At 45.3% G+C, this 12,969-nt stretch overlaps 1 protein-coding gene across 2 annotated transcripts in view; it reads left to right on the plus strand.

The window, feature by feature from the left end:
* SEC63 (SEC63 homolog, protein translocation regulator) overlaps positions 1 to 12,969 on the plus strand; it is a 261,114-nt gene that overhangs the window by 124,216 nt on the left and 123,929 nt on the right. For both annotated transcript variants that reach the window (XM_029595314.1, XM_029595313.1), the window contains exons 11-12: positions 2,094 to 2,186; positions 6,122 to 6,276. In XM_029595314.1, coding sequence (XP_029451174.1) covers positions 2,094 to 2,186; positions 6,122 to 6,276 — 248 coding nt within the window. The remainder of the gene's footprint in view (positions 1 to 2,093; positions 2,187 to 6,121; positions 6,277 to 12,969) is intronic.

Consider the following 12,969-nt stretch of genomic DNA (forward strand, 5'->3'; position numbering starts at 1 on the left):
TCTGGTGGCCCCGGAGTGGCCACGAAGACCATGGTTCGCCGATCTGATCAACCTAGCGGTGGACGGTCCGCTGCACCTCGGTCATCTGTCCAACCTCCTACGGCAGGGTCCAATATTTTTCGATCAGGCCAACCGCTTCTGTCTAGTGGCTTGGCTTATGAGAGGAGACAGTTAAGGAAGAAGGGTTACTCTGAGACTGTTATTACTACTCTTCTCCGTGCAAGAAAAACTTCTACATCTATCACCTACGCACGGGTATGGAAAGTGTTTGATTCTTGGTGTCGTGGGTTGAGCTTGTCCCCGCGATGGGCCACTATTGTTCATATTCTGTCCTTCTTGCAGTACGGCTTACGGAAGGGCTTGCCGTACAGTTCGCTCCGGGTACAGGTAGCGGCCTTGGGTTGTTTTCGGGGTAAAGTTGATGGTATTTCCATTGCTGCACACCCGGATGTGACACGGTTCTCGAAGGAAGCCAAGCACTTGAAGCCGCCAGTGCGTGCAGTTTGTCTGTCCTGGAGTTTAAATTTGGTTCTCCGTATCCTCTGCGGGTCACCCTTTGAGCCTTTGAAGCGGGCTACGTTAAAAGATTTAACGCTTAAAGCGGTGTTTCTCGTGGCTATCTGTTCGGCGCAACGGGTTTCGGAACTTCAAGCCTTGTCATGTTGAGAGCCTTTTCTACGTATCTCCGATTCAGGGATTTCTCTTCGAACAGTGCCCTCCTTCCTTCCAAAGGTATTATTGGCCTTTCATGTCAACCAGTCAGTTGAGTTGCCGGCATTCTGTGATGAGGATAAGGATCTGAGGAGACTGGATGTCCGTAGAGTCCTCTTGCGGTACTTAGAAGTAACTAATCCTTTTCGCTTGTCTGATCATCTCTTTGTGTTGTGGAGCGGTCCTAAGGAAGGAACTAAGGCTTCTAAAACGACTATTGCCTGCTGGTTGAAAGACGCGATTGCTTCAGCTTACATATGTCACGGGCGTCCAGTACCGGATGGTCTTAAGGCGCATTCTCTTAGGTTGCAAGCAGCGTCCTGGGCGGAAAGCCAATGTGTCTCGCCCCAAGAGATTTGCCAGGCGGCCACTTGGAAATCTTTGCACACGTTTGCTAAACATTGGTTGGATGTATGGGATCCGAAGGTGGATTCTTTTGGCAGCAGTGTGCTTCGCGCAGGACTCTCCAGGTCCCACCCCTTTTAGGGCAGCTTGGGTACATCCCAGCTTTCTGGATTGATCCTGGTACGTACAGGGAAAGGAAAATTAGTTCTTGCCTGTTAATTTTCGTTCCTGTAGTACCAAGGATCAGTCCAGATGCCCGCCCATTGACAGAAGAGTCCGTTCAGCTGTTGGTATTTCTCTCGACAGATTTTGTTCCGAGACTTCTCATCTATGCAGCATAGTTATAGTTCTACTTGTTCTTTTTTAAGCATTCATACTAGTTCTACCTTTTTCAACGGATTTAGGATTAATTTGATCTAGTCATTGGTTGTTAAAACGCATTTAATTATAACAGAATACGATAATTATAGTTACAGCCATTCATTGTGCTTTGATATGGATTATACTGAGGGATCACAGGTAGCACACCAGGTTATATGGTGGGTGCTTTCAGCTTTTCTCTGACTCCATCTGCTGGAAGGGAGGCATAACCCAGCAGCCTGGACTCATCCTTGGTACTAAAGGAATGAAAATTAACAGGTAAGAACTACTTTTCCTTTAAAATGTCTAAGGTATAAGTATAGTTTATTTACAGGATGCAAGCATTTTTCAGCAGAAAAAGTTCTTGTCTCAGGGGTCATGTGAGTCTGAAAGAAGGTAGACTCAGAAGTGACATAAGGAATTTCTTCTCATGGAAAGGGGTGGTGGATATATGGAGCAGCAGTTAATGGGTGCAAAAATTAGATTGGCATTCAAGAAGTCTGTGCTTAATGGTGGGAAAGTGAGATGAAGCAGGGTTTGAGGTGTTGCAGCAGGAATGGACAACAGGCAGAGTAGATGGGCCTTGCGGTCAATATCTGCTGTCATGTTCTGTGTTTGTATGGAAAAGACTTAATTTGGAGTGGCTGTATGACCCTGAAATGTTTGTACTCACGCAGACCAGCAGTTTATCTTGAAAAAATGCCCAGCCCTGCTTCAAGAAATGGTGAATGTGATCTGCCAGCTGATTATAATGGCTCGGAGTCGTGAAGGTAAGCAGGCGACATGTTTATTTTTCAGCTGTTTTCTTGTTCTGTAATATTCTTATAAGGGCTTGCACCAATGTTTTTACTTCATGTTTTACTTTGTTTTGGTTTTCCGTTCTTTTATTGTACTGGCCTGTACCCATTTTAATTTTGCTCTTTTGGTTATATTTTTTTATGTTTTGTTTTTATTGCTTATAATTGTTCACTTTGCATTGAAATATTTAATTTTGTTATGAAAAGTTTTACTGTATATCATTTATTTGCTTTAAAGAGAGGTGATTTATCAGATCCAATAAAGTCGTAAAACAGTGCTTTGGACTTATTGTTTAACGTCCATCAAACGCCATTCAATGTGGTAAACACAACAGACTTGTCTTTATTGATTATGGACTGTTTTGGGTATTGGGGTATTATAGGTACTCTTATCTAGCTGAATAGCTTTTTTTTTTTTTTTTTTGTAGTTATGGGGAATGGTACAAGTTATATAAAAAACAGAAAAACGGTGCTATGCATATAATGTATTGTGTATGTAAAACCCCAACTATGTAAACAATGGAGAACAGTGCTTTTCAGGATTATTTTTATTTTAGGTTCAATATGTCTAATTTCAACTGCCGCCTTTAACCAAAATGTTTTATTTCTGTATTTCAAATGGACAAAAATTACACACAATTTTTTTTTTTTTTTTTTACTTCATCTTGATTTTGTCCCAAGTTCAGTGGTACTAGTACTAGTAAGTGAAATAGGCCCTTATTAAGAAAGGTGGATAGCGATGGGAAATGGAGCATGAAGGCTTAATATGGGTTGTACCTCGGTCTTCCAGTGATGCAAGGAGAAGTTATATGACACAGACAGTATGATAAGGAGTGATGAGTGAAGGAGAAATGCCTTTCTCTGGTGATAAACTGGAAATGAGACTCTTACTTGAATGGTTGCCCTTTTATTTTTTCTGTCGATAAGCAGGCTGAGTTGGCCATTACATGTAGGGTGACATCCGGTGGCACAAGACAGACCTTTCTCTCAACTTGTAGAGCTTTTGCTTTACTGGGCGAGTGTGGAAATTCCTGCCCAGGCATTGCCTCATCAGTCTCCTCAGTTTTGTGTTCTTTTTTTTCATTAGAGTACCTGCATGGCTGTGTACATCTAGCTCTGTTTTTTCAAAATCGTAATATGTTTAGTTTTAAAATTGCCTTGCTGCCTCAAATAGCTTTATTCCTGATATTTTTATTAAAAATTTCTTCTCTTCAGTGTACTTCTGTTGTACAATGTTTTCTTCACTGCCTTAGGCAGTCTCTTCTGTGGCACTTACTGCTGCCAGGGGAAGATGAGAAGACAAGAAGAAAGGAATCTGAAATTCCTCACCAGGAGCCCAGTCTCATTTGGGGCTCGGTGATTCAAGACTCCCCCCTTCCCATGGTGCTGGATTCAGGACCCACCTTAGTCTTGAGACTGAGTGGGCTCTGGGAGCTCAGTGTACCTTTTGATGCTTTGGTTGTTGAGAGTTAGAGCGTCATCAACACTTCAGCCCTATTTGACAGGCTCTATGGAACAGAGTCCCACTAGCACTTGGACCTGTTGAGTACGACCAGTGCACCCAGCATGGGAGCCCTTTACAGCACTGTCTATTTCAGTGTGGTCTATTCAGGCTACTTCACCATCGATGCAAGCACCATTTGCAGTGCTATCGATGCATGAATGCATCCTGCTGTCGCATGCCATTTCTGGTGCCGTTAACACATCTTAGAGTGCCACTGATATTGAGGCGCTGCCAATTCAAGCCTCTGCAGGACCTCATGGCCAAAAGTGCGGGCCTGCCAAAGCAAGACGCACCGCTGACACAAGATCTCACAGCACTACTGATGCAAACACGCATTATGGTGCAGACACCTTTGTAATGAAACCAAAGTTTGTGCGCTCCTCACAGCACTAGAACATAAGAAATTGCCATGCAGGGTCAGACCAAGGGTCCATCAAGCCCAGCATCCTGTTTCCAACAGAGGTCAAACCAGACCACAAGAACCTGGCAATTACCCAAACACTAAGAAGATCCCATACTACTGATGCAATTAATAGTAGTGGCTATTCCCTAAGTAAACTTGATTAATAGCTGTTAATGGACTTCTCCAAGAACTTATCCAAAACTTTTTTGAACCCAGCTACACTAACTGCACTAACCACATCCTCTGGCAACAAATTCCAGAGCTTTATTGTGCGTTGAGTGAAAAAGAATTTTCTCCGATTAGTCTTAAATGTGCTACTTGCTAACTTCATGGAATGCCCCCTAGTCCTTCTATTATTCGAAAGTGTAAATAATCGAGTCACATCTACTCTTTCACTAGTGATGTCAACGCTCAGGGCTCTTCCGCTGCAAGAGTCCCCAGGGACCCTTGACGCATAGAAGTCTTTGTCACACTAAGAGAAAACACTTCTCTCTGTTTTCTTCTGATCCCTGCAGCCTACATGGTATCCACATACTTGGAATGCGGTGGAGATGGCGATCCGCACAACCCAGTATGGCCACTTGGTTGACCTTATTCTGGGTTTCAGGGGAGGAATATCCCAGACATAGCAGTGGCAGTTTAGCTGATTGATCTGGAAGGGTATTTTCTGCTCATCTCTTCCTATCTGTCATTCCACTTGAAGATATTTTCTCCTGCAAGGAGGAGTAGCATTTTTTTTCAATGTCGCAGACTTCTGAAGCTGATCTCTATTCCTCTCAAATGCCAATGTGAGCAGGGAGCTGGAGCGCTTGAATTTTGTTACTGCATGTACCCCACATCCCAATTGGAGCAGGCACCTGTTTAAGACAAGGATATAATCAAATACCTTGCCATGGTGTGTTCCCCAGAAGGTGGTGGTGAGTACCCTCAACCGCTCCGGGAGGCGAAGGAGTGCATGTGCCATCTGCTTCCATCACCTACGAAGTTGTTCAGATCTGTGTCCTCGTAACTCATCAGAGCTCCCTGCAGGGTGTGCTTGAGAACCAGCATAACTACATGATGAACTCATCACAGTGGGCCAGTTACTTTATATACAAGTGCAGGAAAAGGGAGAAGTAGGTGTAATGTGGGCAGCCTGCTTTTGGAGAGTTACTTTGGCTGCTGCATGTGGCTGCTAGAGCTTCTCCACTGCTGCTGCTCCCAACGTTCAAAACGAGTCACATCCAGTGCTCAGGGCCACACACTCCCTGTCTCACTCAGCCTGGGGATAAGACAGAGGCTGGAAGGTGAGGAAGCAGGTGCTGTGTGCATGCCTGCCTGCTCCCCATTGATCACCACACTGCAAGGCTCATGCTGTAGTAGAAAGAGGCATGCATGATCACATGTGTTCTCAGAAAGAAGCTCCTAGGTGTTTAAGAGTCACTGCTGGTAATGCGTGTTGCCGTGAGGTGCTGAGAGCAGAGCCCAAATGCTGGCCTGGATCTGAGTATCAGGCATTGGTGATTTTTCTGTGGCACCCCTGATCAGTTCGGAAGGCACATTCGTCTGGGAGACAGTGATGTAAGGTAGTACTGTGCATGTGCCACTACTAGCTTTCCTTCCCTGTAAAGCCTCAGCTTAGATGAAATGCTCCACCATATTTTGCAGCTTTTCATTTATTAAAAATATGCCACAGTCCATAAATGTAAAAGAAAACCATATTAAACACAGTGAAGTTTTTGACTTGAAATTTACTGCTCGCCTGTGAATTTCACTTAGGAAAGTGCGGCATCTACACAGCCCTTTCTTACTGATAGTACCTGAGCTCCTTCCCACTTCCATCATTCTGCCCTGCCTCTCTTTTTTTAAAACCAGCTGACTATGTTTATAAGGTACCCTGCTCTGAAGGTAGGGAAGGGTGGGTAATGTTTATAAGTAAACAAAATGTTTGCAGGTCCCTTTTCCATGTTGTCTCCGATCTGGGAGGCGTTTTCACGAGTCTTGTTAAATGCACCCTTACAGAACGGGAGTTCCGTGCACCATCCCTGGGGTCTCTGGAGAACTGCATGAAGCTCTGTCAGATGATGGTCCAGGGCCTGCAGCAGTTCAAGTCACCCCTCTTGCAGCTGCCCCACATCGAAGAGGACAACCTTCGCCGCGTCTCCAATCACAAAAAGGTACTCTACTCGTTTCCTTTCCTTTGCTTAGTTTTACATTTACCCCACAGCTTGCTTAATTATGAGGAGTCCTTGTCACGAGAGTTGGATGGAATATAACCCTGTACTGTGGCAATGTGTCTGACCTCTTTCCACTCACTTTGTAAGCTGTAAAAGCACAATATGCTTGTCTGCTTTGATAATAGCCCTAATGATGTCATAGACTTGGTGATGCAATGCTTTTGTGACATGCCATTGACTTGTACCATAAAAGCCCAGGCATTTCCAGTAGATTTTTATTCATAGTGCAGCTTCTGATGGAAATATGGGGCTCAGAGGTAGAAATGAGTCAAATTTTTTTTTTCAGAGTAAAAATGCTCTCATGATATGAGGTTCCAAAGGGGTAGACTCAAGAACATCCTCAGATAATATTTCATCACTGACAGTGTGGTGGATTCATGGAACATCTTCCTCCAAGGGAGGTGGTGGAGACAAAAAAAAAAACTGTCATGAAATTCACGAAAGTCTGGGATTAAGCACAGAGAATCCCTTGTGATGAGGAAGTGAGGAGAAAGCCATAGATCTGGGGGGGGGGGGGGGGGGGGGGGGGTGAACAACATTGCAGCAGGAAGTGAATTGGGCCTTACAGTTCATATCTGCTGTCATATTCTGTTTTCCTGCTCATGAGTTTGGAAGGAGGATAGTAACTATGTAAAAGGTAAGTCCATGATGTTCCAGTTTCTTATAATCTGTTTTATGCTATGTTTAGATGTGTTTAAATTTTCACTGAACTGAAAAGTGATTAACCTTTTACAGTAATGATCACATCTTGAGCAAAAATGGCAAGATCCTCATACCCTTAGCTGTTTCAGCTGCAAGGGAGGGAAGTTTCAGGCTCAGTAATCAAGAAAGGGGAAGGCTTAATTTTAAGAAGCCCTACAACTTTAGCTGGCATTGGCAGTCAGTCATTGAGTTTTAGGTGCATAGATACTGGCCTTGAGAATTTTACACCCCTGCAGACTGGTAAATAATGGCAGACAAAAACCAAATTAGCCCATCAAGACTACTTTGAATAAATGAACATATAAATTCCCATGTGCCACCCAACACCAACTCCTCCAACCCACTTCCCTTCTTGCCTTTTACCTGACCTCATAGGAACATAAGATATGCCATGGTTTCCCAACCAGTGTGCCTTCAGACCTGATTAGGTATGCCACCGAAAAATCATCACTGCCTAATTCTCACATCCAGACCAGCACTTGGACTCTGCTTTCAGCACCCCACAGCAATAAGAGTAATCAGCAGTGACTTTTAAACATGTAGGAACTACTTTCTGAGAACATGTCATGCATGTCTCCTTTTCCTGACTACAGTATGAGCCTTGCAAGGCAGTAATCAATGGAGACCATGCAGAGCATGGACAGCCAGGACATCCTTTGTACACACAGCACCTCCTCACTGTGCAACCTCTGACTTATTCCCAGTCTAAGTGAGATGGGAAGAGCATGCAATGAGCACTGGATTTGATTCATTCTGAGTGCTGGGAGCAGCAGCAGTGAAAGATTTCTGGCAGCCAAGATAACTGTCCAAGCCGGCTGCCTGCATCATACTCTTCTTCTGCACTTGTATATGGAGGGAGCTGATCCATTGTGATAAGTCTGTGTATCTCGTTCCTCTTTATCTTTGTTTAAAAACGTGGAAGAGAGACTAGTATGATTTTTCGTGCTTCCCTAGCTCTCTTTTTGACCGTATGAGTATTTACTTGCATTTCGCACTGGCTGCTCTGTGGAGGTTGGAGTGCCATACAACATTTCCATTGAAGAAAGTGTGCCTCAGGCTTGAAAAGTTTTAGAAACACTGAGATATAACATACTGGGTCAGACCAAGGTCCATTGAGCTCAGCCTCCTGTTGCTGACTGTGCCAGTCCAGATTACAAGTATCAGTAGATCCAAAAACTAGTTCTGTTTCTTGTTACGCACTCTCAGAGAATAGCAATAGCTCTCCCTAGTCCATCTGGTTAATAAATTTAACAACTTTTCCCTCAAACTTGTACAAACCTCTCTTAAACCCTGCTATGCTAGTTGTCCTCTGGGAACAGATTCCGCAGCTTGATCATGTGCCGAGTGGAAAAAGCACTTCTATGATTTGGGTTAAATCTACTGATTTAGTTTCATGGAGCATCCCCTTGTTTTATTATTATTTGAAAGGGTAAATAACCATCCTTTATTTACCTGTTCTACCCCACTCGTGTTTTTATAAACTTTTAGAATGTCGGTATATAAAATAAATAAATAAATAACTATCCCAGTGGAAGTAGGAGCAGCCTTAAAGGATGTAGGTGATAGATGGATGGAGTCCATCCTTAAACAAGCCTTTGACGCAGTAGCAATGACCTTGCAGTTTGTTCTTGTTGTACCCGGGTGGCTCAATCATGCCTACTCCTCTGTCAGGTGGTGGACAACTTGGGGCTGAATTGCAGAGCGGTTATGGAACCCGCTGCAGTCTTCTTAGCAGACGCGGGCTCTGATCTAGTCCATACTTTGGTCAGAGGAGTGGCCTCAGTGGTGGCCACAGCCAGAAGACATCTATGGCTGCAGAATTGGTCAGCAGACTCAATCTCCAAGACCAATCTTACAAATATGCCCTTTAAGGGATCACTTCTTTTTGGAAGCGAATTGGAAAAGCTGGCCAGTAAATGGGGCGAATCTCCAGTCCCCCAGCTACCGGAAGATAAGAGGAAACAGTTACAGTGCTTCTCACCTATGAGGGGGCCTAGCCAGGGGCTCCCAGCATTTTCGTCCCTACAGAAACTTGACATTTCAGAGGTGTTGGCCCTTTGGGAGGTCTGTCCTTTCCTTTTGTAGTCGACAGCCCAAGGGAGGGCAAGCTTGGGTTCAGGTTCGCGTATATCCTTCTCGTACGACTTCCAGTACAAATAGGTACTGGAAGTCGTACGAGAAGAATATGAGCTGGAATTTCACAGCACTCCGCGGCACGTATTCATGATGTCTCCTTGCCACTTCCAGCACAAAAAGCAGGCAGTGAAAATGATTTTTTTAAGGCTCCCCAGGATGAGGGTTATAATCCCAGTACCTATGCCCCAGGAAAATATGGAGCATCTATTTCATCGAACCCAAGAAGGAAGGTTCCTTTTGCCCCCATCCTGGACCCTCAAGAGTGTCAACCGGCATCTATGAGTGAATCATTTCTGCATGGAAACATTATGCTCCATGATAATGGCCATACAACCAGGAGAGTTCTTAACCTCCTTGGACTTATCCAAGGCCTACCTACATATTCCAATTCATCGAGAACACAGTTTCCTACTCTTTGCGGTACTGGGTCGCCATCATCCATTCCGGGCCCTGCCCTTCGGCCTAGCCACTGCTCCCAGCACATTTTTCAAGATTATGGTGGTCGTAGCAGCAGCATTGAGAAAAGAAGGAATCCTGGTGCACCCATACTTGGATGGCTAGTTGATCCAGGTCAAATCCATGGAAGAGAGTCTCCGGGTGACCAACAGGATGACCTCTTTGTTTCAGGAACTCAGTTGGGTAGTAAACTTGGACAAGAGCAGTCTCAAGCCTTCCCAGTCCTTGGAATATCTGGGAGTCTGATTCAACACCAAACAGGGCAAGGTCTTTTCTTTCGACCACGTGGATAAGGAAGTTGATGTCCCAGGTTCGTCAGTTGATGAGCATGATACGCCCGATGAGCATATGCTCTCTGCTCCAGTGGTGGCTGTAGGAAGCTCATCTAAGAAAAGGGTGTGCTCCTGTCCTTACTGAACTGGCCAGTCTGAACAGACGCGAGTCTCTGGGGCTGGGGAGCTCGCTCTCAGGAACTGTCAGCCCAGAGACGTTGGACCGAAGAAGAAACCCTCTGGAACATCAACCGCCTGGAAGCCTGGGCAGTCCGATTGGCGTGTCTACAATTCAGCCACAGACTCCAGGGTCGAGCGGTCCATGTGATGTCGGACAACGCAATGATGGTAGCCTACATCAACCACCAGAGTGGAACCAAGAGCCAACAAGTGTCACAGGAGATAGACCTCCTTATAGAATGGGGAGAAATACATCTACAGATTGATCTGTCTCCCACATTGCAGGAAAGGATAACGTCAGAACAGACTTTCTAAGCAGTGAGAGTCTGGCTCCAGGAGAGTAGTGGATATTGTCGGCCAAAGCCTTTCAACTGATGATAGATCACTGGGGCCTCCCAGCCATCGACCTGCTGCCGCATCTCACAATGCGAAGATTCCCCGATTCTTCAGTCGCAGAAAAGATAGGTGGTTCCTGGGGATCAACACTCTCTCGTTCAGACCTGGCCAGAAAAAGAATTGCTATATGCCTTCCCTCCGTGGACCCTGCTTGGCAGGGTCATTCGCAAAATCGAGCACAGGGGATTAGACCTACTAGTAGCTCCAGATTGGTCCAGGCGCCCATGCTATGCAGACATGTGGAGACTCCTGATGGAGACACCGCTGCCCCCCCCCCCCCCCATATGCCTCCCACCGTGCAGGGACCTGTCCTTCACGAGGATCCGACTTGATTCTGTCTTATGAACTGGCCCTTGAGGGGGGTTGCCTGATGAAGCGAGGATATTCTGTGGCGGTAATTGCCAACTTACTCCGCGCTCGGAAGTTCTCTATGTCCCTAGTCTATGTGCAGGTCTGGAGAGTATTTGAGGCCTGCTGCAAGGAACACAATGTCCCTCCTCGGGCGGTCAAAATTCCACTTATTCTGGAATTTTTGCAGGACAGCTTGAATAAAGGTTTGGCCCTTAATTCCTTGAAGGTGCAGGTAGTGGCTCTCTCCAGTTTCGGGGCGAGGTGAATGGTACCCCCCTCTATCAGCTCATCCGGATGTGGCCATTTTTATGAAAGGGGTGTGAAGCACCTTCGACCACCCCCCTTTGGTTGCCAGATCCCTTGTGGAATATTAATCTGGTATGGGAATTTTTGGCAGAATCCTCCTTTCGGCCGCTGCAGTCTTTAACCTTGAAAACAGTGTTCCTGTTGGCTATATGCTTGGCACGTCGCATCTCTGAACTGCAGGCATTGTCGACCCGGGAATTGTTCCTCCGGATGACTCCAGGAACGTTACAACCTCATACTGTTCCATCCTTCTTGCTGAAGGTAGTCTCGGAGTTTCATTTGAGTCAGTCCATTTCGTTGCCATCGTTAGATAAGCACAAGGGTGTGGAGGAATACTGCTGCCTCCAACCTTTGAATGTCAGTAGACTTTTAATGCAGTATCTGTAAGTTTTAGAGCCAGTCTGAAAGATGGACCGCCTGCTTGTCCTTCACGGTGGAAGGAAGCAGGGTGAACCAGCTTTGTGGGCTGCTACCATAGTTCGCTGGATTAAGGAGATGGTCATGGGAGCCTATGTAGAGGCAGGAAAGCCATTATCTTCTCAGGTTATATCTCATTTCACTAGGGCTTAGGCGGTCTCATGGGCAGAAGTTATATTGCTGTTTCCAGTCGATATCTGCCGAGCAGTGATGTGGTCCTTCTTGCACACCTTCTCCAGGTTCTATCGCCTGGACGTACAGGCCTAAGAGGATTCAGCCTTTGCAAGGGCAGTGTTAACCAGACCGCGGAAATCCTCCCACCCCAGTTGGGAGTAGCTTTGTACATCCCATTGGTCCTCAATCCATCTGGCTACACGCTAGGAAATAGAGAAATTACTTACCTGATAATTTTGTTTTCCTTAGTGTAGACAGATGGACTTAGCATCCTGCCCACTGCTGCCCAAGCACGGTGCCAAGGATTTGCCTGTGGAGTGGATATCGAATCCAAGAGATTATGGGTAAGCAGTCATCCAATCTCTAGATCAGGGCATGTATATTCTTACTGGGGTTCAGTGTTTATGAATACTGTATTTTTCGCTCCATAAGTCTCAATTCTTTTCCCCCAAAAGTTGGGAGAAAATGTCTGTGCGTCTTATGGAGCGAATACTAAAAAAACAACAAAAAAAACAAACTAGCCAGAACCCCCCACCCTCCTGACCTCCCCAAGACTTGCCAACGACTTGCCAAAAGTCCCTGGTGGTCCAGTGGGGGTCCTGAAGCGATCTCCTGCACTTGAGGGGGGGGGGGGTGGGGTCAGGAGGGTGAGGGGTTGTAGTTAATTAAATTTAAAGGGTTGGGGGGGGGGGGGGTTGTTTGTTTTTTTTCCCACAGAAAGAGAATGATAAAAGTTTTCTGATCCGGGGAGTGGACCGAAATGGCCCTCCCCAGACCCGAAAACGAAATGGGGACAAAAAAATTTTTTATCCACTCCCCTGATTTGCGAACGAAAAATACTGTAGTTTAGTACAGTTATGGTTATCAGTTTTTTATTATATTTTAATAGTTTTAAATCAAGTTTTTTCAATAGTATGTCCACAGTGGCTTTTGAAGAGAATACTGAAGGGCTGAGGTCACTGCAGGGGTGTATCTAGGGTGACATCAGCTTTGAAATCTGACTCCGTCTCTATCTGATGGTAGGGTAGCATAACACATTGGTCCTGAGTCCATGTGTCTACACTAAGGAAAACGAAATTATCAGGTAAGTAATTTCTCCATTCTTTAGCATATCTTGATGAGACAGTGACTCATTTAGTATTGAAATTTCCCATTATTGTGTTGCCAATTGTATTTGCCTTTGTAATTTCTGCTAGCATTTCACAGCCTATTTCTTCTTATTGGCCAGGTGGACAGTAGTGTA

Source organism: Rhinatrema bivittatum, chromosome 3 (assembly GCF_901001135.1).
Source record: "Rhinatrema bivittatum chromosome 3, aRhiBiv1.1, whole genome shotgun sequence".
Taxonomy (NCBI): Eukaryota; Metazoa; Chordata; class Amphibia; order Gymnophiona; family Rhinatrematidae; genus Rhinatrema; species Rhinatrema bivittatum.